Source organism: Prunus avium, chromosome 6 (genome assembly GCF_965620075.1).
Source record: "Prunus avium chromosome 6, drPruAviu1.hap1.1, whole genome shotgun sequence".
Lineage (NCBI taxonomy): Eukaryota > Viridiplantae > Streptophyta > Magnoliopsida > Rosales > Rosaceae > Prunus > Prunus avium.
Window position 1 is genome coordinate 3501821 of NC_142289.1, and position 25105 is coordinate 3526925.

The 25105-nt window shown below is 38.5% G+C and overlaps 4 protein-coding genes and 2 long non-coding RNA genes across 13 annotated transcripts; 5 read left to right on the forward strand and 1 right to left on the reverse strand.

Moving 5' to 3' along the window:
- Nucleotides 1-22: 22 nt before the first annotated feature.
- On the reverse strand, nucleotides 23-4144 carry LOC110770591 (FACT complex subunit SPT16). Its single transcript, XM_021974761.2, has 2 exons — nucleotides 3838-4144; nucleotides 23-3471 (listed from the first exon to the last, which is right to left on the reverse strand). The coding sequence occupies exon 2, from the start codon at nucleotides 3457-3459 to the stop codon at nucleotides 241-243; it is 3219 nt and encodes a 1072-aa protein (XP_021830453.1). The 5' UTR covers nucleotides 3460-3471; nucleotides 3838-4144; the 3' UTR covers nucleotides 23-240.
- Nucleotides 4145-6503: 2359 nt separating this feature from the next.
- LOC110770605 (peroxidase 5-like) lies at nucleotides 6504-7754 on the forward strand. Its single transcript, XM_021974779.2, has 2 exons — nucleotides 6504-6792; nucleotides 6892-7754. The coding sequence occupies exons 1-2, from the start codon at nucleotides 6577-6579 to the stop codon at nucleotides 7657-7659; spliced, it is 984 nt and encodes a 327-aa protein (XP_021830471.1). The 5' UTR covers nucleotides 6504-6576; the 3' UTR covers nucleotides 7660-7754.
- Nucleotides 7755-10219: 2465 nt separating this feature from the next.
- LOC110770582 (peroxidase 5-like) lies at nucleotides 10220-10747 on the forward strand. Its single transcript, XM_021974746.2, has 2 exons — nucleotides 10220-10260; nucleotides 10393-10747. The coding sequence occupies exons 1-2, from the start codon at nucleotides 10220-10222 to the stop codon at nucleotides 10745-10747; spliced, it is 396 nt and encodes a 131-aa protein (XP_021830438.2).
- A 1441-nt stretch (nucleotides 10748-12188) lies between these two features.
- Nucleotides 12189-12990, forward strand: LOC148293501 (uncharacterized). Of its 2 annotated transcripts, XR_015836634.1 has the most exons (3): nucleotides 12189-12256; nucleotides 12541-12630; nucleotides 12776-12990. It is a non-coding gene; the product is annotated as an uncharacterized LOC148293501 (long non-coding RNA). The 2 variants fall into 2 exon arrangements; XR_015836633.1 differs by lacking the exon at nucleotides 12189-12256 and having other exon boundaries at nucleotides 12419-12630.
- Nucleotides 12991-15003: 2013 nt separating this feature from the next.
- On the forward strand, nucleotides 15004-16514 carry LOC148293502 (uncharacterized). Its single transcript, XR_015836426.1, has 2 exons — nucleotides 15004-15178; nucleotides 15847-16514. It is a non-coding gene; the product is annotated as an uncharacterized LOC148293502 (long non-coding RNA).
- Nucleotides 16515-19932: 3418 nt separating this feature from the next.
- On the forward strand, nucleotides 19933-24990 carry LOC110748663 (uncharacterized). Of its 7 annotated transcripts, XR_015836628.1 has the most exons (8): nucleotides 19933-20204; nucleotides 20841-21121; nucleotides 21524-21658; nucleotides 21745-21866; nucleotides 22339-22963; nucleotides 23063-24079; nucleotides 24225-24521; nucleotides 24612-24990. XR_015836628.1 is itself a non-coding variant. In XM_088255122.1 (6 exons), exon 4 carries the CDS (start codon nucleotides 23184-23186, stop codon nucleotides 23484-23486), a length of 303 nt encoding a protein of 100 aa, XP_088111248.1. In that variant the 5' UTR covers nucleotides 21148-21658; nucleotides 21745-21866; nucleotides 22339-22963; nucleotides 23063-23183; the 3' UTR covers nucleotides 23487-24079; nucleotides 24225-24521; nucleotides 24612-24990. The 7 variants fall into 7 exon arrangements, 1 of the variants encoding a protein (XP_088111248.1); XR_015836631.1 differs by lacking the exon at nucleotides 20841-21121 and having other exon boundaries at nucleotides 19937-20204; nucleotides 21552-21658; XR_015836627.1 differs by lacking the exon at nucleotides 19933-20204 and having other exon boundaries at nucleotides 20264-21121.
- Nucleotides 24991-25105: the final 115 nt, after the last annotated feature.

A 25105-nucleotide genomic window follows, 5' to 3' on the forward strand; every position in this document is an offset into this window, starting at 1 on the left:
AAATCTAAAGAAATACGAACCATAAAAAAAACGATAAAAGCTTTTACTTCCAGCAAGGATGCTAATCATGCTATCAATTTACAAGCAAAAGGTCAAGTCCTGTCTGCAACATAATCTATTTAGGAAGACCAAAATGACGAGGAAATTCCTTAAAAACAAACTAGTAGAAAATAAAAGTTCCAAGCTAGGTCAGGCAACCACTTCAATATAACGGCTAAGACAAACAAACAATCGCACAATCTATCTCAACTTGGTCCGCTTTGGGATGCTACTACTTGGAGGGGCTCGAGACTTCCCAAAAGCCTTCATCTTCCTTCTCTTCCTATCCTCCTCACTGTCTGACTCGTTCCCTTTCTCCCTATCTGCATTGCTAGCTTCTCTCTCCAACTCTTCCCATGTCTTCCCCAGCTCTTCCTCTGAGTCTGCTTCTGAATCTTCCTCTGACTCATCCTCCGACTCCACAAGCGATTCACTATCAGAAGCATCATCCTCCGATTCCGATTCAGGTTCCACATCAGATGGTTCGTAACCCTTGTCTGACTCCACTGAGTGATCAGACTCTGAATCAGATGCTTCCAAATTCAAAAATTCCCAACCACCATCGTCAATGAAGCTCTGTGGGTCATCAGTTATTGTCTTCAGAATCTGTCTCCAGTTCAGATTCAGCCTGCTCTCATAATACTTGAGGTCTGTCGTGTCGAGCCATTCCTTGATACCATCAAGCGCTGTGGAAGGGATCGAGTCAATCCGAAGAACATCCCGTTTGAAATCCTTGAATACAATTGTCATGTCAAAATTCTTCTGTCCAAGCCCAACTCTTTCCAGATTCACAATTTCAATCTCACTTAGACTGACGACAAGGAAAGGAGTTTCTATCAGTTCAACCAAGCAGGTTGAAGTAGGGACAATAAACGCTGAGGATTTATAAGGTACACCATGGAAACCAAGCTCTCTCAGAGGTTGATCAAACTCAAGGTCAAGGCCATTAAACTGAGGCTGCCCCCAAAGATCATTCACCCGATTCACAAAGCTCTGAAAATCCATGTTGATTTTGTTCTTCCTATCCCTCTCCCGTTGTTCTTCTTCAATCTCATCTGGGTCATAGGCAGACCTCTTTCCACCTCCCAAGGTCTGAACTACATCCATCACCTCAACATAGAATTGCACGTCTTTGGTTTTCTTGGTGCCCACCATAATGTGATTATGCAGATGAAAGTGGAGGAGAGTGATCATCTCATTCTCTGCTGGCTGGAAAAAAGCATGCTTAATATTTGCAAACATTACGTCCACACGCTCATCTTGCCTGGTGGTAGAAAAACGAAACCCGTTTGCATGAGCTTCAAGAGTACCAGGAATCTTTCTTCCACGGCCGCCAAAAACAGGTCGAATCCAAAGGTCAGACAATCTTATTGGCTTAAATCTGTTACCAGCTAGTTGGAGTTTCTCCTGTGTAACCAGTGTTGCCCTCTCAGCTCTCTCAGACTCCCTGGCCACAACTTGCCTTCGCAGGTTTTTAATCACCTGTACCACTTCACTTATGTGCCTTGGGTCCTTGGATCGAAATGAAACTTCCTTTAAATATATAGACCCAAGGTTCTTCAATGAGTTTACATCATGAGGACTGAAAGGAGTCCCGGGTACATTAAAGATGATTCTGATATAACAATTCCGATTGGTGTCCTGTTGGCTGGAAACTGTCCTTATAGTGGCAACATGAAAAGGGATCATACTCCCATAAATAGGCAACAGAACAGCTTCGTTCTTCTGGTCAATCTGAATCATCAGATCTCTTGGAGGAGGGAGATCATTTACATTCTTGTAGGCAACTAAATCCGTTAAAGCCTTCGCTGCAGAACGATTGTCACCCGACCCAGATCCAGCACCAGCAAGTCTACGAGCAGTTTCTTCATTTTTCTGACGAGCAAGTTCTGCCTGATGCTGCCTGCGGAGTTCCTCCTTTGAAATCTCATGATTGTCTGACCTCAGTGTTGTCTTAGACATCAACGCCTCCGTCCCATTAGCCTCACGTTTCGCCTTTTTAGGTTTTGGTTCTTCTTCTTCATCTTCATTAAAGGAGTATGCCACATCCTTAAGAGCCTTAGAACTTTTAAATGTCACCACCTCCGGCTTGTCATTGTTGATCACCACAGTGTCCGCTAGCAACAAAGAGAAGTTCTGGTTCTTTGGATTACTGCGACCACTCTGCAAGTTCTGAAAACCGAGCGACACATTAAACACCATGCCTGCTTTAACCACCCGTTCATTCTTTGCATTAATATTCAACCCAGACTCACGGAACTCAAGTCCAACACCTGTCCCAGCCGATTTTGTCAGATTAGATACAAATTCAGGAAATTCAGGAGCCTCCTTCTCCACCACAGAAATGGCTGCTTGATAAGCAGCACTGACTTTTTTCCCAGGCTTCAACTCGCCAATGGCTGCATCATGTGCCTTGAGAAGAACTTCATATGCTTTGCTCTGATATGAAGTAGCATCAATCAAAAAAGACCTGGCAACATTTGAGCAGTAACTCTTGTAGCGGGACCCAACTGCACATATGATCACGCTAGCAGAATCATAATAAAGCAACTCATCATTGCTGGCAGCACTGGGTCTGAGATCAAACTGTCCTCCACTCTGAAAAATCGGCGGGTAACAGATGTCAACATTCTCAGCCTTGAGCTTTGCTCCAGCTTTAGAGGGTTCCAGTATAGCTTTCTCTGTCTCATCCATCAAAGAAGAATGGGTCACTTTCTTCTCCTCATCAATAACAGTCTCAAGCTTTGGAACCACGATATTATTCATGACATTAGTAGTCAAGAAAGCAGCTCTCTTGACATTCACAAGCTCATCATTGTCCTTAACAGCAAACAATTCGGACAACCCATTTGTTACATCACCTAGCTGAAAATTTGCACTCTTCAGCTTCTCAGACCATGATTCCAAGAGATTTCCCTCAGGGACCTCCCTTGCTATGTGTCCAACAACAGCAGTATCATGACCATCAGCCTTCAATTGAGCACGAATGGCATGGAAAATTGCATCCATCAAACCACTGCCATCATCACTCTTTACCTTCACATGCATCACAACATCTACACCCACAGCCTCCTTGGCAGGCTTTTTTACAACTTCCAGCAAAGACACCTTCTTCTGGCTGCACAAGAAATGAATCTGCTTCTTCATGAAAACCATGATCGTCTCCGGAAACTCATAACCTACCAGCCAAATATTCAATGCTGAAGATTTAAGGTACCGCAAATCCTCTGATGCTGGTGGTGTTGATATTGCAAGAACATCAGAAGAACCCCACAAATCAGATCGATGTTCATTCCAGTGAGAATAAAGTAACTTCAATCTCTCACTGAATTTTTTCACATCAATGGAATAGGCACTTCCTGCTCCAGTGCTGGTCTTTCCATTAGGGGGTTGGCTATTTCCATTTCGATGATCAGCCATTAAGAACAATTTCTACATGAGACAAAGAGCCAACTAATCACTTTCAGCCAATTAAAAAAATTAAAAAATGAAGAAAAAAAAAATCACACTTTCTCAATATTCAGAAATAAACTCAAATAGTTTAGCTATAAAAACCCTAAAAAGCCAAATTGTAAATTAGGGTTTCGCGTAAGTTCGCATTCTATGGCCATCGCCAGTCTTAGAAAATCCAGCGAAACCCTGAGCATCATTGTTATCGTCCCCCTTTAATTTTCTATTCATAAATCTTCAACTCGATGAACAAATTGGGTTTTCCTATTTCCTTCCCCAAACATAGAAAAATACTGCGAAAACCACTTAATTCATGTATGAGCAGCGAAAAAAGAACAAGAAACTCACCTTTCTGAAACTTCAGAGATAGCCTTCTGCGAACTTCTGCGGTTTCGTAATGTCAATTAGGGTTCTGGTTTCGGACCCTAGGGCTTGGCGGCGACAAGTCCCCGATAAAATTAACCAAAAAGCAAATATATATAGAGAGAGAGAGAGATAGAGTGAGAAAGAAAACTTAGGGTTTCAGAACTAAGGATGAGAGAGAGAGAGAGAGGGATTTGAAGGGGTTTGCTTTGGATAGTAAAAACGATGAAAATGAAAAAACTAGAGAAGAAAGGTTTTTGAACCAGAGTGTGTGTGAGTGAAAGATTTATGATTTTCGAGGGCTCTCGAAGAGGGACTTGAAGGAAACTGATTTTTCTGTTGTGACGAAAAAGGACTGGAGATTGAGCCTTATGACTTCTCTTGTAGGACGTTTTGTGCTGTCATTGAGATTTCTTAGAGGGGTGTTTTGGGAGATTTGGTTCTGTTCTGTCAGGACAAGGGGTTTTGAGCATGACGGCGTCGTTTCTTTGAGAGGGAAACAGGACCAGGTGCTTGGCGCTTGGCCTCGCGACGTCGTTTCGCTTAAGCGGTGGCGGGAAAGACATTGTGCTGTGTTGAAAATAAGGCGGGAAATCATGATTTGATGGGAATAAGTACCTGTGATGATGAGCGGTGAACCGTCTGATTCTCTGATTTTTCCCATTTTAAGTTTAATTCTTAAAAAATGCAATTTTATTTTTAATTGTAGCAACAACAAGATAAATAAATAAAAACAGTTAACAAAAAAAGATAAAAAAAATAATTACCATCTTCTTGTTACAATTTGGTATTTACTCCATGATGATGGTTTGGTACAAGTCTACCCAAATTGTTTTGGCCTATAAAAAACAGCCGGAAACAAATTAAATGAAACAATTAATAACAAAAACAATAAATAAAATAAAAAGAATAAACGTAGAACATTATTAAACAAACTTGTGATTTTTTATCATAGCTTGAACTAAAAAAACAATGAAAGCTGACTTGATTGTTTTAGTTTGATCGGTTCAAAACCACTATATAAGATATAATTGGTATAAAAAATATAAAAAAAATCAATATGTCTGAATTTATTATTTAAACTTGATTGAAATATATTTAGTGACTGAAACTATCCATGTTTTATGTTGTGAGTTGGTTACTAGTAACCAATATTGTGAGCTATCTATCATGTTCATTCATTAAACCTTTAAACTAAGGATTACATTATGACATTCCTTGATGATGTTGTTGTCACATGTATATGGTGAGTATATATAGGTAAAAATGTGATGACTATTAGCACATTTTTAAGATGAAAAATGAGAATAAAAATTTGAGTAACATCAGTTGAGCACTTATGGTACAAATGCTTCAAGATAAGAATTATGCAACTACATATAGATGAGATATTGGAACAAGCTAAAATAGTTTCTAAGCTACAATTTTGGCAATGCCACAAACATTCGTGTTTGGGAGTCTTATTAGATTGTGTTTGGTGGGCATGTGATTGTGTTCCTGAGAAGCAGTGGTGGTCAGCCATCAAATCAATGACAAATTTGAAAGGAAAACAAAAAAATACAAACTAACCCTTCAATGTTTTTTTTATGAACAAATTATAACCTTTCATTAACAGAAAAATCAGTTTCCTTCAAGTCCCTCTTCGAAGAGGGACTTGAAGGAAACTGATTTTTCTGTTGTATTCTCATTATTTGTGTTTTGTTATTAACCCTCCATAAGTCAAAATAACCAGTTAAAAAACATTAAGTCATACCACTTACAACAAGGGTTATTATGGTAATTAGGATTTTTTTATTGTACGAGAAGGGATAATCAAATTTGAATGCAATGGGGCGGGCTTGAAGCACCTTGGAATCTTTTATATTTCAAACAGTGTGCTTGAATGAGTCCAATTCCTGAGACTGAACTCAAATGGCTTGGTCCAATCCAAACTCACTTAATCGGTTCATGTTTGTGATGCATGTGAACATTTTCAGTACCAGGCTCGTGTCATTGAAATTTAAATCTGATAAGAATGTGTCCCTCAAAACAAAAGAGGGGTTAACATCTAAATCTAATGGCATGGCTGTCTTTGTCATACTCGCTTGGTCGCTTACCAACTTTTTTTATTATTAAATATATTTGTTTTGTTTTCTGGGTTGCTTGGCTTACTTAGTCATTAACAATGAACAGAAAGGGAGGCCTGCAATGCAATGCCATTGAGTTTGTCAGGATATAAATATTTTATTTTCTTTTGCTCGTTTCAACAAGATATCAGTTGATTGAAGCATTGGTCAAACACCAAATCTAGTTCTTTGATGATTTTTAATTTCTCACTAAGCTTGTTTCTTTTTGCTGTAATCTTTGTGTTAAATATGAGTATTATTTGTGATTTGCAAGTGGTGCTTGGGAAGTTTCCTAATCATCCTCTTCATTGCCAGTTGACATCTTTCAAAAAAAAAATAAAATAAAATTGTTACCATTGAAAGTTCAAACCATGAAGATTTCAAATGGAACTGTTCAAACTTAGACAGCTTCAAGTTTGTGCTGTGCAGCTAGCTATAGCTACACACGTTTTACCAAATCCATACTTCACCTTTCTTCTTAATTAAACTATAAATATGCAATTAAGGTCAGCTATTTCCATCATCTCCATCTCTCCACAGCTCACTTCCTCATCTTTTTTCATATCATTTGCTCGTTCAGTTACAATATTCATTTTATCTAATTTATTAGGTGTTGAAAATGAGTGCCGAAATGTTAAGAATGAGTTTGATCTTCGTTTTGGCCATGTCTATGGTGGTCTTCATGGCAACAGCAGCTCCGAAAGTCGGTTTCTATCAACGGAGTTGTCCTTCTGCAGAGGCAATTGTGAGAAAAGCTGTGAACAAAGCTGTGGCAAAGAATCCAGGCATAGCTGCTGGCCTCATCAGAATGCATTTCCATGATTGCTTTGTTAGGGTAAGCTTCATTCACATGCATGAATAATATTCTACATTTTATAATTAATTATATTTGAACTAATTAATCACAACTAACATGTGTTCTTTATTGTTTCAGGGTTGTGATGCCTCTATCCTACTTGATTCAACTCCTGGACAACCATCCGAAAAAGAACATCCAGCAAACAATCCGAGCTTGAGAGGCTTTGAAGTGATCGATGAGGCCAAGGCCAAGATTGAAGCTAAATGCCCCAAAACCGTGTCATGTGCTGACATCCTTGCATTTGCTGCTCGTGACAGTGCACTTAAAGTTGGTGGGATAAATTATGACGTGCCTTCGGGGCGGCGAGACGGAAGAGTTTCCCTCCAAGATGAGCCTACGCAGCATCTCCCCTCACCTTCCTTCAACGCCAAGCAACTTGAGGAGAGTTTTGCCCGAAAAGGCCTTAGCTTGGATGAAATGGTCACATTATCCGGGGCACATTCTATTGGTGTGTCACATTGTTCTTCCTTCTCTGATCGCTTGTATTTCTTCAATGCCACTCATCCACAAGACCCTTCAATGGATCCCATTTTTGCTAGGAACTTGAAAAAGAAGTGCCCTAGATCATCAAACAATGATCGAGTTACGGTGCCGCTTGATGTTCTTACACCAAATAGGCTTGACAACAAGTACTATACTGATTTGAAGAACCATCATGGCCTGCTTACATCAGATCAAACTCTTCTTACCAGCCGTTCGACAGCCGGGATTGTGAGGAACAATGCCAGATTTGGTACAGCTTGGGCTAATAAGTTTGCTGCAGCCATGGTGAAAATGGGCTCCATTGATGTCCTCACAGGAAGGCACGGTGAGATCAGGAACAACTGCAAGGTTGTGAACTAGAACACATATATAGGGATTTATTGGCTCCATGATCAAATTGGAGCTTTGTTTTGTTGGTCACACACACATAATTGTATGAAATTGATTCATTAAACTTGTTTATTAGTAAGCTTTTTGTGTTTAATTTTTTATAAACACTCCAATCGCAAACCTATGCATTAAGTCAACATCTTCATATAAATAACTAAAACAAATGAATTAATAATATCATGTGTAACCAAAATCATTGTACTAAAGTCACTAAACTAATTTGTTGGTCCAACCCAACTTGTCAAAGACTGAATTCTGTGAAATTGAATATCAAAATTTTCCCTCTTTCTGCCAAGTCACATATGTTCTCAGTGTGGTAGGTTTATGAATTAAAGCAGGTCAGTAGATTAAACTGCAAAGGTAATAAAGTGCAAGGAAAATGCCAATGTCTTGGGATTTAAGGCTCTTACCCATCTCAGTTTGTGTTAGGTACCACCATAAATTCTACACCAATGCCATAAAATCCCACTAGAGGGATGGAGGAGGGATTGTTAGTTGGCATCTCCCCACCTACACCTTATATTAACTTCACTGAAAACTGGTTAATTAGTTAGTGTCATTTTTACCATGGTTAAATATCAGTCACTTGAATTTTCCAAAATGACCTTGAATTAATTCCATGTATGGTAATTAGGAGAAGGGTTATTTTGATTATCCTGAAATGGAAGTCTTTTGTACTATAAGAAGGGTGGGTTTGCCATGATCTTCCTTCACCCCTGTAACAAATTTTAGAGTGTGAGCTCGACTCAAAACTGTAGAGAGAGAGAAAGAGAGAGAGCTTAAAGCAGCAAAAGGTCTTTTAATATTTCTTTTGAGGCATGGAGAGAGTGAGTAAGGTGGTGCTGATCCTGACCACTATCCTAGTGGTTGCTGCATTGGATGTTGAAGGAGGAAGGCGGATCAAGAGTCATGACGAGAATGGAGAGGGCGTTGATGAGCCTCAGAACTTCTTTGGAGGAGCTGCAGGAGGCATCTTCCCAGGCCCTCCAGGGTTTGTTACTGGGGTTAGCTTTGGACCATCAGGCCTCTGCACTCTCCCTGGAGGCTGTGTTCCAGTCCCAGTCCTCCCCACTATCCCTGCTGTTCTTATTGCTGGTGGCTCAGTCCCACTTACACCATGACTCAGAGACCAGTTTGGCTAGCTGCACCAGGGTCTGCTACTTGTATCTGGTTTTAGTGGTCTGTTTGAAATCTTTCATTAGGTCTAATTTGTGTTTGGTTTAGTCTTAATTAGTGTGTTTTTCTGGTTTGTGGGGGTGTTCAGTGTTGGGTCTAGAACAACGTGCTGGGTTGATGATCAGCTCTAAGTTGTTGATGCTAGCAGAAGATGTAGCTACCGAGCTACGGGTCTAGAACACGTTGTCCTAGTTTATCTAGATATATATATATATATATATATATATATATATATATATATGTTATGGTTGATAAATGTGATGGTGTGTTATTGTAGCAGCCCTATAAATGAAGAAGAGTCACCTCACTTCACTAGTTTCTTGGTAATCTCTTTGTCCCATGACCATGAGCTGCAATGCAAGCCGTGCTTTACCTTATTCGAAGAACTACTTCTCACATTACATTTGGACCCACTTACTTGTTTAACAGATTGGCTGGAGGTGAAATTATGTTACATGTGAAATTGAAAATTAACATCTTACATTTGCCCATCTTCCCAAGATTTGGACATGAACAAAAACTACAGAACTAATATTTCCAATATTACAACAACAGATACTGAAAATGCAAAGTAAATGAATAGTACAGTTCACACAACCAGAAAGTGTAAGTTGGCCTTTCATTTAAAGAAAAAAGATTAAAAACATCAATCCACTAATTATTAAAGAAAAAATTAAAAAAACGACCCACGTATAGCCGGACGGCTACACTTTTGAATATAATATATTAAACAATATAGCCGCGCGGCCATACTATTTATTATAAAAATAAAAATAAAAAGGACCCGGGGATAGCCAAGCGGCTATACTATTAATTTAAGAAAAAATTTAAAAAAACACGTGTAGCCGCTCGGTTATACTCTTTTAATATATTATATTTAAACAGTATAGCCGCGCGACTATACTATTTATTATAAAAAAGGGACCCGGGTATAGCCGGGCGGCTGTACTATTTATTTATCAAACATGGACAAATTTTTTTAAAAACACGGAGTATGGCCGCGCGGCTATACTATTAATTTGTCTATTTATTAAAAAATAAAGAAAAATGACCCAGTATAGCCGCGCGGCCGTACTATTTATTAAAAGAAATATAATTTTAGCAAGTTACAATTGAAAAGTTCCGCCTATATATAATATCCTACAATAATTTATTTTAATATTTTAATAAATATTATTTTTAATCAATAATATGTGTAGAATATTTGAAGTTTGTGTGTATTATTGAAAATTTGGTAAAAAACACGTGTATTAAACATGAAAAATACGTATATACGTGTACAATACGTGTATTTTATGTTTGCTTTTTAAAAAAAAAATTGTATTTTACCGAGCCTTTAAGACGTGTACAGAAAATGGACCAAGTCAAGTGGAGCTCATATCCTGTTGATGCCAAGTAAGTGGTAGTTTACTTGCTCGACACAGGTAGAGGTAGCTTGTTTATTTAGTGTGGAAGGCTAATTAATCACAAATAACATGTGTTCTTTCAAGGTTGTGATGCTTCTATCCTACTTGATTAAACTCCCAGAAAACCATCTGAAGAGCATCCAGCAAACAATCTGAGCTTAAGAGCCTTAAAAGTGATCGATGATACCAAGACTAAGATTGAGGCTAAATGCCCTAAAATTGTGTCATGTGCTGACATCCTCGCATTTACAGCTTGTGATAGTGCACTCAAAGTTGTTCGGCGAGACAGAAGAGCTTCACTCCAAGATCACCTCCCCCCACCTTCCTTCAACGCCAAGGAACTTGAGGACAGTTTCGCCCGAAACAGCCTTAGCTTGGTTGAAATGGTCACATTGTCCAGTCACATTCTATTGGTGTGTCACATTGTTTATTTGATTCTCATAACTATCTACTTCCCCCCAAGGGCGGATGTATAGCTAGGCTAGAGTGGGCTCCAGCCTTGGGGAAGATTTTTAAATATTAGATATAGTTAAGTTTATTCCTACTCCAATAAATATTAGTCCACTACACCAAATAAATATAATAAACTAATAATAGCCCAATTTAAGTAAAGTAAATAATAGCTTTATTTAAAATAAGCTCACTCCTAACGCATATAGGAAATAATAAACATCAATCCAAACCTATATAAATTTGATTAGAAGCAGAACTCACGCTAAGGCTCTACCAACTTGACCTATTCTAATCATATTGATATTGGGCTACACCCACAGAGAGCAAACATAAAAAAAATTCTTCTAGCCACCCAAAACGCCATATTTGAACCTTGAGAGCCTAGAGGAAATAGTTCTCCTCCTCTAAAAAATTGTACCAACCTATCTTCAGTGGGTTCTTCAATCTCGGTAAGTTATTCTTTTTTTTATTTATATATATTCAATTTCCAATTTTAATTGTTGTTGTTAAGTTTTTATGATTTAGGGTTTGGGTGAATTTTTTTTGGAGATTGTTGATATATGTTTTATTTTTGCAACTTGAATTTATTTATATGTATTCAATTTCCAATTTTAATTGTTGTTGTTAAGTTTTTTGGACAATGTGTTTGATTTTATATTTATTTATATTTCGTACTTTTTTGTGTTATATTTGCTTGTAATGTGACTTTGTTTGATTTATAAAATTTTATTTACATTTTTGTTTCAATAGAAAAAAGGCTTATAATATATCTCCTCTCAAAAAAAAAATTTAGCCTACCCCTATAAAAATTCTTGGGTCCGCCATTGCTTCCCCCTAAACCTTTATTTATTTTTCCTTGTATGCATAAAATCCTAATGCGTTCAGATTAAAAGAAGCCAAATTAGCGTTAGTCCCAATATCAACACATTAAATAGTTTAGCCTGAATAAAATGATAGAACTGTCTTCAAAACTTAGGAGAAGTACTAATTTATTTCTCAAGTCTCTGCAAATGTACACATAGGTAGGCACATAATAGTTGCATTTATAAACAGAACACATTTGACATATAACCTGATTACAAGATATTTCTATTTTTGACTAGACATAAAGAAGTGAAAAATACCATTCTGAGATATGTGGAAGGTTAATCACTAACTTTTTTTTTTACTTCGTTTGTGTTATTGAATTTGCATTTTAGTTCAAACCTTGTGCCTGCAAATGGTCATAGCAGAGCTTTAAGCAATTACACAGGCCAGTGTTGGTGTTCATGTAGCAATAATTGGGTCCTTGTCAATCCACTGCAACTATATATTGAACTAGCATTAGAACATATTCATTGTGACAGATGGGTGAGCGAAGAGAAGCTTTGAAAGAGCTCAGAGATCAGTTACAGCGGAGTGGCAGTGGAGCTTCAGCTGCTGAACGCCAAATTTTTGGGAAAGCTCTGGTTTCAAATCGTGGTGTCCATGTCCATGTTGATCTTGGTGGTGTTCTCAAAGCGAAGAAATAGTTGCGCTATCGAGCTGTTGATGTATAAAGAACATGAATCTTCAGTTATTCAAAATTTGATTCAAATTAACAAAATATTTTTTCCATGCAAAAGAATTTAATCAAGTGATTATCGGTTGCACCTTTTCATACATTTTAATTGCTCAATTTCCATCCAAATCTCTTTCTCTACAATTCACCTTTTGTTTTCCGTGCCCATAGGATCCCGGCTGATTAACATTTACCAGTCAACCAATCTTCTTTCCCATCAATTTTGTCAGCATAAATGCTTCCCGGCTTGTTACAATATTTGCCATGGTTTTGCAGATACTCGGACTCAATATATGTGCTGACACCCTGGTGGAGATGCCATGAGAAGAGGTATCTCTGGTGGTCAAAAGAAGAGACTGGAAACAGGTAATGCAAATAGAAACAGTGATAGTTTTGGAAGGTTATGCACTGTGCTCACACCCATAACATTCACTGGTTTTACTTAGATTACTAACTGCAAAACATCAGCTTTGACCTACCTTAATTACTGGTGTCAATTAAAACTTTGCAGCGGAGATGATCACTGGTCCGACAAAAGCTTTTTTCATGGATGAAGTAACAAACGGCTTAGACAGTTCCACATCATTCCAGATTGTTGCTTGTCTTCAGAAGCTGGTGCATATATATAACAGATGCTACTTTACTGGTTTCTCTTCTTCAGAATGCACTGGAGACCTTTGAACTCTTTGATGACCTTATTTTAATGCGAGAAGGGAAGATTGTTTATCATGGTCCATGAGATGATGTCTAGAATTTTTTGAGGATTTAAGTGTCCTGAGAGGAAAGGGGTTGCCGATTTCCTTCAAGAGGCAAGTGCATTGCAGCTTATGATACTTGCTTATCTTTCCAGGCTTTCATTTCTTCAAATTAAAGCATCAGTTAACATCATTTGTGCTTTTGCATTTACACTTCTTAATTCATTGCTTTGGTGGTAAACACTTACTGTGTAAAACATAGTTGCAATACAGAGGGAGCCTCTATCACTTGTGAGGATCTTAAACTAGCACTGGCAGAAGATGTGATCCATCTGCATCTACTTGATCCCATCATTCTAGAATAGCAGGAGCAAGAAGTTGCTATGTGACTCATTTCCTACTATAGCCTTTGCAGGAACAATATAGAGCTTGTATGACAGTTGAGTACCCCACGTCCTGGTTCAAGAGATCCTACATTTTGCCACCTGCTTTTCGCAAAATGGCTGGAGACAATTCAAATCTTGCCTAGGGAAGCAAGTTTAAATTTGTTATAGACACCTCAGAACAAGGCGGCATTTGCGTAGGCGTACGTATTTCTTCTTCGCAGGCAGGGGCGGACTCACAGAGGGACAAATGGGGTCAGGCCACCCTATGGCAGCTGGAAAAAGTTGTAGTGAAGCTCCGTTGAGACCCCATGGAGCGCTGATGTGCGACCCCAAGGAGCACATCAAGTGCTCGACGAAATGCCCAGCAAAGAAGGAAGAAGCTTGCGCAGCGTGCGCGCGAGCTCTGTTTTTTTTTAAATCGCCTGGCCTAAACGACGCCGTTTTGGTCCAGGAGTGTTAAATATTTTTATTTTAAACCTGGCTCCAAAACGACGTCGTTTTGAAGCCATGTTTTAAAAATAAAAATAAATCGCCAACAACACCAGCTTACCTCCCCTCCCGATTCCAGAGCAGCTCTTGCCAAAACCTAAGGGGCCGTTCGGTTAAGTTTTCAGCGCCCGTTTTCATTTTCTGAGAATGAAAACAAACCAAGAATCCGTTCGGTAGACTAAAACAGAAAATAGTGAGAATGTTTTCATAAAATGAAAACAACATCACGTGTACTTTGGAAAAACAGAAAAAATATGTTTTCATTCTCACAGAAAACAAACTCCTAAACCATAAACAGAAACCCACAACCCCATCACTCTACCCAGCAAAACAGAAATGAAACGAAAATCACACCAAAACATCAACCAAAATCAAACATACCACGGCCACGATTGTCAGACCATCATCATCTCAACCGCCATGACTCTGCCATTGCCACCAAACCTCACAGACCCAGTCCCCACATCACCACCACCTATCAAACCCAACCGACACCAACACCAACACCATGCCAATGGAATCACGACCAAACACCCAATCGAACCCAATACACATCTCGCCACCTAGTAAAAAAGCAATCGACCCCTAGCACCTCCACCACCCATACCCAATCAAAGCATCACCATCGCCGCCACCACCCAATTAAGGAGGGGGGGAGAGAGAGAGAGGTGGGTTGGTGGGATTCATGCCATGGAAAGGAGTGGGTGCAGCGGCATGAAGAGATAGTAAAAAAGAGGGAAGGGAGAATGAAAGAGAAAGTAGAGGAAGAAAGAAAGGAACGGCTTGGAAAGGGAGAAGAAAAGAGAAAGGAGAGAGGAAGAAAGAAAAGGAAAAAAGAAGAAAAGAGGAAGAAAAAAAAAGAGATAAAAATAAATTTAACTTTTAAAAAACAATATAACTTTTTATTTGTCAAATTATACTTTAAAAAAAATGTTTTTTAGAACATAAATTAGCAAAAATATGCTTAAAAAATAACTCACATATTATTATTATTATCAAATTGTACTACCAGACACGTTTTCATTGTTTTTGTTTTCTGAAGATGTTTTCCAATTAATCTACCAGACGCATTTTCATTTCCTGAAAATGCAAGTTTGTTTTCTTGTTTTCATTCTTTGAAAATATTCTTAGAAAACACTCTCTGAAAACGTTACCAGACGGGCCCTTAATTTTTTTTCTCAAAATTCCCTCTCCTCTCAAAACCCTAACTAATCTCCAACCTCCAGCACACCACCAGGCGCCGCCCACCTCTTGCTCTACGAGATGTCCACCACCAACCAATACAAGGTGCCGCCGTCGCCGACCACCTCTTGCTGCCGCTGCCATCGCTTCTCATAAAGTCAAGTGAGTGATAATTTTACATATATTATTTTGGGCTTTGGATAGTTTTAATGTAAAGGAGTAATGTTGGTTTTGTAATTTGTTTTCTTTTGGTCACTTTGGTATGTAATTGTACATTTATGTATGCAAAAAGCACTCTTGCACACAGTGGCGGATTGTAAAAGCCCAGAAATTTTTCCTAGACAGAAAAAATCCATAATTGAGAAAAATCGCTGCCCAAATGCATATTCTAAGACATATGTGATGGGATAAACCGAATCTTTTTGTTTTTTTCCAGGATTGAAATGATAGATATCATATAAAACCATAGATTTAAATTGTAACCAAAAGCTTAAAAAAAGAGAAGAAAAAGAACTTTAAAACTAATATCTAAGCTATAATTAAAGTGCATACATTAAACAACTGAATCAGTCTTAAGAATTTTAGTTGGCATTTGTGGAACAACCATTTATTAACACACACACACACACACACATATATATATATTGAAGTTAATATAAGCTAGTCTTCTATTTTAAAGAAAAGTTTACTCAAAGGGGAGGGTGGCTAGGGTAGGCCGTGGAGAATTTGGGGTAAATTGGGTTTGAACTGATTTTTGGGGTGAGGCCAACTATGGCTGGCCTTGTTGATTCTTTTTCCACTTCAGCCAAAATGCTCGTTTTGTCAAACAGATGATAGGCAATTCTTGCCCAGCGACATCTAGCTTTGCAGAGGTCAACATATTTCACTCATATGGAGGATTCCGACATTGCGAGCGTCAATTGACTACCTTTGCCCCAACGTGGGTCCGCCCTGGTAGCATCACCACCGATCTTCAACTTCTTCTTGCTGCTAACAGCAACATCCTCACCAATTGATCTTTTCCTATTTGCCATAATTTCATTGAACTTGGCTTTCAAGTCCCGCTCACCTTCTTCCAACTTGCCTACGTTGCTAGTTGGCTTTGAACTTGCCTACGTTGCTAGTTGGTTATTCCGACACTAACTATGCTGGAGATTACAACACTCGTCGATCAACTACCCGATACTCTCCTTGGAGGTTGTGTCCCAGTCCTCCTTGCTGTTCCTTCTGCTGGTGGCTCAGTCCCATTTACACCATGACTCAGAGACTAGTTTGGCTAGCTGCACAAAGGTCTGCTACTTGTACCTGGTTTTAGTAGTCTGTTGAAATCTTTCATTAGGTCTAATTGTGTTTGGTTTAGTCTTAATTAGTGTGTTTTTTCTGGTTTGTGGGGGTGTTCAGTGCTGGGTCTAGAACAACGTGCTGGGTGATTAGCTCTAAGTTCTTGTAATGCTAGCAGAGGTACTAGTTTATCTATATATATGTTATGGTTGATAAATGTGATGGTGTGTTATTGTAGCAGCCCTAGAAATGAAGCAGAAGAGTCACCTCACTTCACTAGTTTCTTGGTAATCTCTTTGTCCCATGAGCTGCAAGCTGTGCTTTACCTTATTCGAAGAACTACTTCTCACATTACATTTGGACCCACTTGTTTAACATTTTGGCTGGAGGTGAAATTCTGTTACATGTCAAATTGAAAATTAACATCTTACATTTGCCCATCTTCCCTGCGATTTGGACATGAACAAAACTACAGAACTAATATTTCCAATATTACAAGAACAGAGGCTGAAAATGCAAAGTAAATGAATACTACAGTTCGCACAACCAGAAAGTGTAATATGGCCTTTCATTTAAAGAAAAAAGTTTTAAAACATCACTCCAAGTATCGATGCGCGGTTGTACTATTTATTATTAAAAAAGGACCCGGGGATAGCGGCTACTATTAATTTTAAAAACACGTATAGCCGGTCGGCTGTACTCTTTTAATATATTATATTTAAAAGGTATAGCCGTGCGGTTATACTATTTATTATTAAAAAAAAGAGACCCAAGCCGCGCGGCTGTACTATTTATGTATAAAAATGGACAAAAATAGTATAGACGTGCGGCTATACTATTAATTTGAATTGGTTTTTTTTTTTAAAAAAGGGAGATTCTTTTAATATATTATATTTCAATAACATAGCCGCGCGGCCGTACTATTTATTAAAAATATTATAATTTTCGCAAGTTACAACTGAAAAGTTCCGCTTGTATATAATATCCTACGATAATTTATTTTTATATATATTATTTTTAATCAATAATATGTGGAAATTATGTGTATAATCTTTGAAGTTTGTCTGTATTATTGAAAATTTTGTAAAAATATGTGTATTAAACATGAAAAATACATATGTATGTGTACAATACGTGTGTTTTATGTTTGCTTTTTTAAAAAAACTTGTATTTTACCGAGCTTTTAAGACGTGTATGGAAAACGGACCAAGTCAAGCGGAGCTCATATCCTGTTGATGTCGAGTAAGTGGTAGTTTACTTGCTCGACATAGGGAGAGGTAGCTTGCTTATTTAGTGTGGAAGGCTAATTAATCACAAATAACATGTGTTCTTTCAGGGTTGTGATGCTTCTATCCTACTTGATTAAACTCCCAGAAAACCATCTGAAGAGCATCCAGCAAACAATCTGAGCTTAAGAGCCTTAAAAGTGATCGATGATACCAAGACTAAGATTGAGGCTAAATGCCCTAAAATTGTGTCATGTGCTGACATCCTCGCATTTACAGCTTGTGATAGTGCACTCAAAGTTGGTCGGCGAGACAGAAGAGCTTCCCTCCAAGATCACCTTCCCCCCACCTTCCTTCAACACCAAGGAACTTGAGGACAGTTTCGCCCGAAACAGCCTTCGCTTGGTTGAAATGGTCACATTGTCCAGTCACATTCTATTGGTGTGTCACATTGTTTATTTGATAACTATCCCCCCTAAAACTTTATTTATTTTTCCTTGTATGCATAAAATCCTAATGCGTTCAGATTAAAAGAAGCCAAATTAGCGTTAGACCCAATATCAACACATTAAATAGTTTAGCTTGAATAAAATAATAGAATTGTCTTCAAAACTTAGGAGATGTACTAATTTCTTTCTCAAGTCTCTGCAAATGTACACATAGGTAGGCACAAAATAGTTGCGTTTATAAACAGAACACATTTGACATATAAAAGAAGTGAAGAATACCATTCAGAGGAGATATGTGGAAGGTTAATAACTAAAGTAAATTGAAATTTGTGGTAGTTAGGAAGCTCGTTCTCAAACATGAAAGCTTCAAAGGGTAATCAAAGGGAAGCACTGACGGCGTCACCTTCAGCTGCTGCCACGTGTCGTTTAGTATGATTTAATATTATTTATCTTGAATTTAACTTATAAAATTCATAATAAATTAATTAAAAATCCAAAAAATACACCGAAAATTCCTAAAAACTCCTTGTGACATTCTCTACACCTTCACCTTCAAGCTCTAAAAGTATAATTTTGAGTTATACAAATGTAAATTGATAATAAAAACTCAACTTTGTTTCTAAAACACTAGTTGATGTTTTATAACCTAATATTCATGTTCTTTGATTCAATGATTACCATGAACTCAAATATGTGGAATCTTTATTTTAAATCTCCAGAGTCAAAGATATGTCGTAAGGAGTTTGTAGCAATTTTGTGTGTTTTTTATTATTTTAATTTTTAATTTTTTAAATGAATTTTTAAAGGTAAAACTTGAAAAAAGTAATCAAAACAACATGTGCCACAATCGTGGGATGCCACCTGTTGGAAACAATGATGGCACCATCTTCAGTTGTTGCCACGTGTCACCCTATACTATTTAAAATTATTTTTTATGAATTTAACTTCTAAAATTCATAGTAAATTAATTAAAAATTCAAAAAATACATCGAAAATTCCTAGAAACGCGTTGTGACATTCTATACACCCTCAATCTTTACAAGTATAATTTTTAAATTATAAAAATGTAAAATAATAACAAAAACTCGAATTTATTTAAAAACAATCTAAAATACTAGTTGATGGTCTATAACTTAACACTCGTGTTCTTCGATCCAACAATTACCTTAAACTCAAATATGTGAGATCATGATTTTGGACCTCCATAATTGAGGATGATGTCATGAGGAGTTTGTATCAATTTTTGGTGTATTTGTTTGATTTTTAATTATTTTGAAAGATAAACTTGAAAAAATTAATCAAAATAACATGTGGTGCAATCGCAGGACTCCACCTGCTGGAAACACTGACAGTGCCACCTTCAGCGCTCCCACTTGTCGATCTATACCATTTAATTGTATTTTTCATGAATTTAATTTCTAAAATTCATAACAAATTAATTCAAAATACACTGAAAATTCCTAGAAACTTCTTGTGACATTATCTATGTCGTCAAGCTCTAAAAGCATAATTTTTATTTAAAACGGAAGCTTCAAGGAAGACAGAGTAATTCGATCTTTTGGGAATGGGGGATTCAAGTAAGAGTTCATTATGGCATAACTTGGCGCAAGGAATTTGCTTTTTATAACAAAAACTCAACTTTGTTTCTAAGCAATTGAAAACACTAGTTGATGTCTTATAACATAATACTCATGTTCTTTGATCCAACTTAATTGTTTTATTTAATTATTTAATTGTAAATTTACATATTTGCCCTTGGAATAGAGGTATTTTAGTAACTTTTTATTCGAAAAGGAATTTAGGAATTTGAGTGCCGCCTTTGCATAAAGCTCGTCGATACGAGTTCGTAGACAGAAGGCATGCTCAATTTCGATTTAAAACGAAGGAGTTATGAACTACAAAAGTGCATGGCACAATCGTAATTTTGGCAAAGTCAGATTTTAAAAAGCTGGACAGTTTTCTTCTCTCTCATTTCTTTCTCTCTCCTCTCTCTGACTCCTCTCTTCGCACAACGCCGGATTTTTGAACGGCAATTTCGTCGTTGTCCAGCGACCATTTTTGGTGAGACTAGTCCCAAAAGTTTCGTATCGACGTCCTCTACCTAACCCAACCCTTCACCCTCCTAAAAAACACAAGGATTTCGGACTGGATTGACAAGAAGTTTCAGCAGAAACTTTCACCGTCAGCGGGGACGTTTCCAGCCACCTCAGCCCGCGCCATCACTTGGAAAAGGTTCGTCTCCTCTCTCTCATGCTTTCCCCTAGGTCCACGACACTAATGGTGGCTGTCTTTGCCGTTGCCAAGTAGAGAATGACGATTAATCTAGAATGTATCGTAAGTTATGAAATAGTACATGAACATTTCTTTTTAAAATTTGGTGAAAAATCAGAATTTGTAAATAAAAAATGAAAAGAAATATTAGAAAAATAGGGGAGAAAATTCATCCATCCCAGCCCATCCCCCATCTCCATGCTCCTTTCTCCCCTCCCTCCCCCTCGATTCTAACCACCCTAGCCTGCTAGCCACCCCTCCACCACGACCATCCCACCCCACACCCACCTGAAACCCAACCTAGATCAAATTCAATTTTGTGTATGTCAGTCCAGTTAAAAGAAGAAAAAAAAACCCATATATGGAACTTGAGTTTCGTGGATGTCAAAGAGAGAGAGAAGGGTTGGATGGTGGGAGAAGAGGTAGAGGGAGGGTGCTGGATGATGGATGTGAGGTTTTTGGTTGTCGCACAGAGAGATGGGGAGATAAGAGATAAAAAGAAGAAGAAGGGAGAAGGTGAAATTGAAGCCCACAGGTTATGATCTTTCTAGTGGGTAAAAGAGACCCGTTTGTAACTTAAGCTGCTTTTCAATCCAGCCGTCCAATTTCATCCAACGGCTGCGATCTGTCCTCAATTACATAATATTCCTCAAGATAGACACACTCATCATACGAGACCAAGGCGGCATTTGTATAGGCGTACATCTTTCTTCTTCACAGGAGGCGTCTTTTTTCTTTCACAGTCGAGGGCGTCTTTCTTCTTCGCAGGCGAGGGCGTCTTTCTTCTTTGCTAGTGTCTGGCACGTCTTGCTGAGAAAGTCAGCGTCTTCCTTCTGGAACCCGCGTCCCAGCACAATCTCTCTCACTGTTTGATTTTTGTAAGTCTTGCTTTTCGTAGCACCTATATGTGTGATCTAACTAGTGCCAGGTATGTAATTGGTTTTGTAATGTGTTTTATTTTGGTCACTTTAGTATAGGGGTGGGCATTGGAACCGCAAAACCGCAAAACCAAACCAAACCAAATTGAAAAAATTCAAAAAAAATCGAGTTGATCGGAAAAGTAAAAAACCGTGACAAATCCAAATCAGACCGGTTCAGATCAGTTCTGATTTCGGTTTTCCACCACAGAGAACCAATCCAATCCGAACCGGTCCAATATAATTATATATATATATATATATATAGTTTAACACATGGACGATTTTGATTGGTTGTCTAAAGTTCTACACTAGACGCGCATGCACATGATTTTCACAAAATTTTAACACAGTACGACCTAGGTTTTTTCTCTTCTTCCTCCCATTTCAGCCGCTAACCTCTCTCTGCGTGAAAAACCTCTCTCGGCCACCCTCGTTTTGTCAGCCTCCTCTCTCTCTCTCTCAGCTGTCGCGCCGCCGTCACTCTCACTCACGCAGGTCAGATTCTCTCTGTTTATTTTATTTTATTTTATTTTATTTTATCCCTTCGATTCTGTTTGACCAATTTGTGTGTCCTCCTCCAGCAGCAGCAGTTCGCACAGACCAGCGTCAGTTTTCACGCAGCTTCCAGCAGCAGTCGCACCTTCCAGCAGCAGTCGCACCTTCCAGCAGCAGCAATTTCCAGCATAAATTCTGTCTCTCTCAGGTATTCTTTATCTCTTGCTTTCTCTCTCTCTCAGATATTTTGAATTTGATGTTTTGCAATTGAAATTTGGACGTTTGCAACTGAAATTTGTGCTAGGCTAGGCTTAGTTTGTATTTTTGTACTCACAAGTTGATTTTAGGTTATATTTAATCAACTGACAGAATTTAAAAAAATAAAAGGAAATTGTTTCAAGTTGAAAAGATTTAAGGTGGTGTGGATGAATGATCTTCATGGGTGACCCACTTCACATTATTTATTAATGTGAGGTCTGTATAGTCTGCCATCGTGAATTGGCCATTGAGTTTTCATCTACCAATTAATTTGGCATAGTATCTCCTGCAATTGTACATTTCTGTATGCAAAAAGCACTCTTGCACTTGGAAGATAAGCTTCAACAATGTGTTTGATAAACTAACGTTTTCCATTTTCAAGCTTTGATTTTGATTTCTTTTTGGGCTGATTTTTTTTGTAGGCTTACCTTACCATGAATCATGCTGGAAGTTTTCCTGACTATAACAAATTCGAGACATTACCATGTTATTTCAGCACCAATGCATATGGCACTCCCAGAACGACTGTGGGTGGTGTACAGTGTGACAACTTTTTTCAGGCTATCGGGGTTGCTGTTGCTGAAAATGTGTACGCTGACATTGGCCCTAACCTGCAGGATGAGAACCTGGACATTGGCCTTAACCTGCAGGATGAGAACCAGTACACTGCCCTGAACTTTCAGGATGAGAACGTGCACATTGGCCCTAACTTGCAGGATGAGAACTCGGAGAACTCAGAGAGCCCGGCTGGCCTGAACCTGTACATTGGCCTTAACCTGGAGGATGAGAACGCGGACATTGGCCCTAATTTGCAGGATGAGACCTGAACATTGGCCCTAACCTGCAGGATGAGAACCTGGACATTGCCCTTAACCTGCAGGATGAGAACGTGGAGGATGAGAGATTAGATCATGGTGCACCAACTGGTACTGATGCATATCTGGACATTGGCCTGAGCGTGCAGGATGAGAACGTGGAGGATGAGGGATTGGATCATGGTGCACCACCTTCACATGCATCCCCTGGTGCAACTGTAACAGAGGATAGGTACGTATGACCTGTTTTGAATTTTCCATTCATGATTTTGAAGTTTTGAGGTTCATGATTTTGAAGTTTTGAGGTTCATGATTTTGATGTCTTTTTCAGGCACCATAAAACTTTACATACTATATATATAGAGGTCAATATTAACTACGATGGCACTTGTCCATTGTCTGAGCTATGGGAAGCAACTAAGCGGGACTTCGAAGCCAAGTTCAATGAATCTATGGCAAATAGGAAAAGATCAATTGGTGATGCTGCTGTTGGTGGCGATGCTGTTGCTGATAGCAGCAAGAAGAAGTTGAAGATCGGTGGTGATGCTACTGCTGGTGGCAGCAAGAAGTTGAAGATCGGTGGTGATGCTGCTGCTGGTGGCAGCAAGAAGAAGCTGAATGTAATTGGTGATGTTGATGCGCCTCGTCCTGTTGGTAGGAGCCTTGCCATGAGGCTGCAAAACGCTACTCCTGCTCCTCCTCATCCTGCTGGTAGAAGGAACCTTGTACTGAGGGACCAGCACAAATCTAACTGAGGTTCTCGATTATTTTGAATCTGCATGAGATGGTTGAGCGGTATGAGAGGCGTGAGCGTGAGCATGGGTGTGGGTGAGTGGAGGTCGACTCCGATGACGATGAGTCCTCTTAGAGAATTCGGGGTTGTAAGGAAATACTAAAACTTCTTGGTGGTGCCCATGTCCATGTTGATCTTGGTGGTGTTCTCAAAGCAAAGAAATAGTTGCGCTATCGAGCTGTTGATGTATAAAGAACATGAATCTTTAGTTATTCAAAATTTGATTCAAATTAACAAAATATTTTTTCCATGCAAAAGAATTTAATCAATTGGTTGCACCTTTTCATACATTTTAATTGCTCAATTTCCATACAAATCTCTTTCCCTACAATTCACCTTTTGTTTTCCCGTGCTCATAGGATCCCGGCTGATTAACATTTACCAATCAACCAATCTTCTTTCCCATCAATTTTGTCAGCATAAATGCTTCCCGGCCTGTAACAATATTTGCCATGGTTTTGCAGATACTCGGACTCGATATATGTGCTGACACCCTGGTTGGAGATGCCATGAGAAGAGGTATCTCTAGTGGTCAAAAGAAGAGACTGGAAACAGGTAATGCAAATAGAAACAGTGATAGTTTTGGAAGGTTACACAATGTGCTCGATTCCATAACATTCACTGGTTTTACTTAGATTACTAACTACAAAACATCAGCTTTGACCTACCTTAATTACTGGTGTCAATTAAAACTTTGCAGCGGAGATGATCACTGGTCCAACAAAAGCTTTGATCATGGATGAAGTAACAAACGGCTTAGCAGTTCCACATCATTCCAGATTGTTGCTTGTCTTCAGAGGCTGGTGCATATATATAACAGATGCTACTTTACTGGTTTCTCTTCTTCAGAATGCACTGGAGACCTTTGAACTCTTTGATGACCTTATTTTAATGCGAGAAGGGAAGATTGTTTGTCATGGTCCATGAGATGATGTCTAGAATTTTTTGAGGATTTAAGTGTCCTGAGAGGAAAGGGGTTGCTGATTTCCTTAAAGAGGCAAGTGCATTGCAGCTTATGATACTTGCTTATCTTTCCATGCTCTCATTTCTTCAAATTAAGGCAACAGTTAACATCTTGGTTCTGCAGGTAATCTCTAAAAAGGATCAATCACACATTTGGACAAACAAACTATATGTTCTAAAAAAAAATTCAATGCGCGCATCTTCTTTTGGGAAGAAGCTAGATGAGGATCTAATACAGACAGACGATAAGTCCCAAAATCATAAGAATATGCTCATTCCTTCAGTGTGTTTTCTCCTTCTAAATGGGCACTCTTTAGAGCTTGTGCATCAAGAGAACTTCTTCTCATGAGGAGGAATTTTTTTTATCTCTATATGTTCAAAACAGTTCATGGTCATCATTTGTGCTTTTGCATTTACACTTCTTAATTCATTGTTTTGGTGGTAAACACTTATTGTTTAAAACATAGTTGCAATACAGAGGGAGCCTCTATCACTTATAAGGATCTTAAACTAGCACTGGCAGAAGATGTGATCCATCTGCATCTGCTTGATCCCATCATTCTAGAATAGCAGGAGCAAGCAGTTGCTATCTGCATCTGCTTAAACTATAGCCTTTGC

Bases quoted from the DNA above. Each gene is read 5' to 3' on its own strand.
- LOC110770591 (XM_021974761.2), bottom strand. From the start codon at position 3,459: ATGGCTGATCATCGAAATGGAAATAGCCAACCCCCTAATGGAAAGACC.
- LOC110770605 (XM_021974779.2), top strand. From the start codon at position 6,577: ATGAGTGCCGAAATGTTAAGAATGAGTTTGATCTTCGTTTTGGCCATG. The intron at 6,793-6,891 runs GTAAGCTTCATT...TTATTGTTTCAG, and splicing joins TCCATGATTGCTTTGTTAGG to GGTTGTGATGCCTCTATCCT.
- LOC110770582 (XM_021974746.2), top strand. From the start codon at position 10,220: ATGGACCAAGTCAAGTGGAGCTCATATCCTGTTGATGCCAA. The intron at 10,261-10,392 runs GTAAGTGGTAGT...TTAAACTCCCAG, and splicing joins TCATATCCTGTTGATGCCAA to AAAACCATCTGAAGAGCATC.
- LOC110748663 (XM_088255122.1), top strand. From the start codon at position 23,184: ATGGCAAATAGGAAAAGATCAATTGGTGATGCTGCTGTTGGTGGCGAT.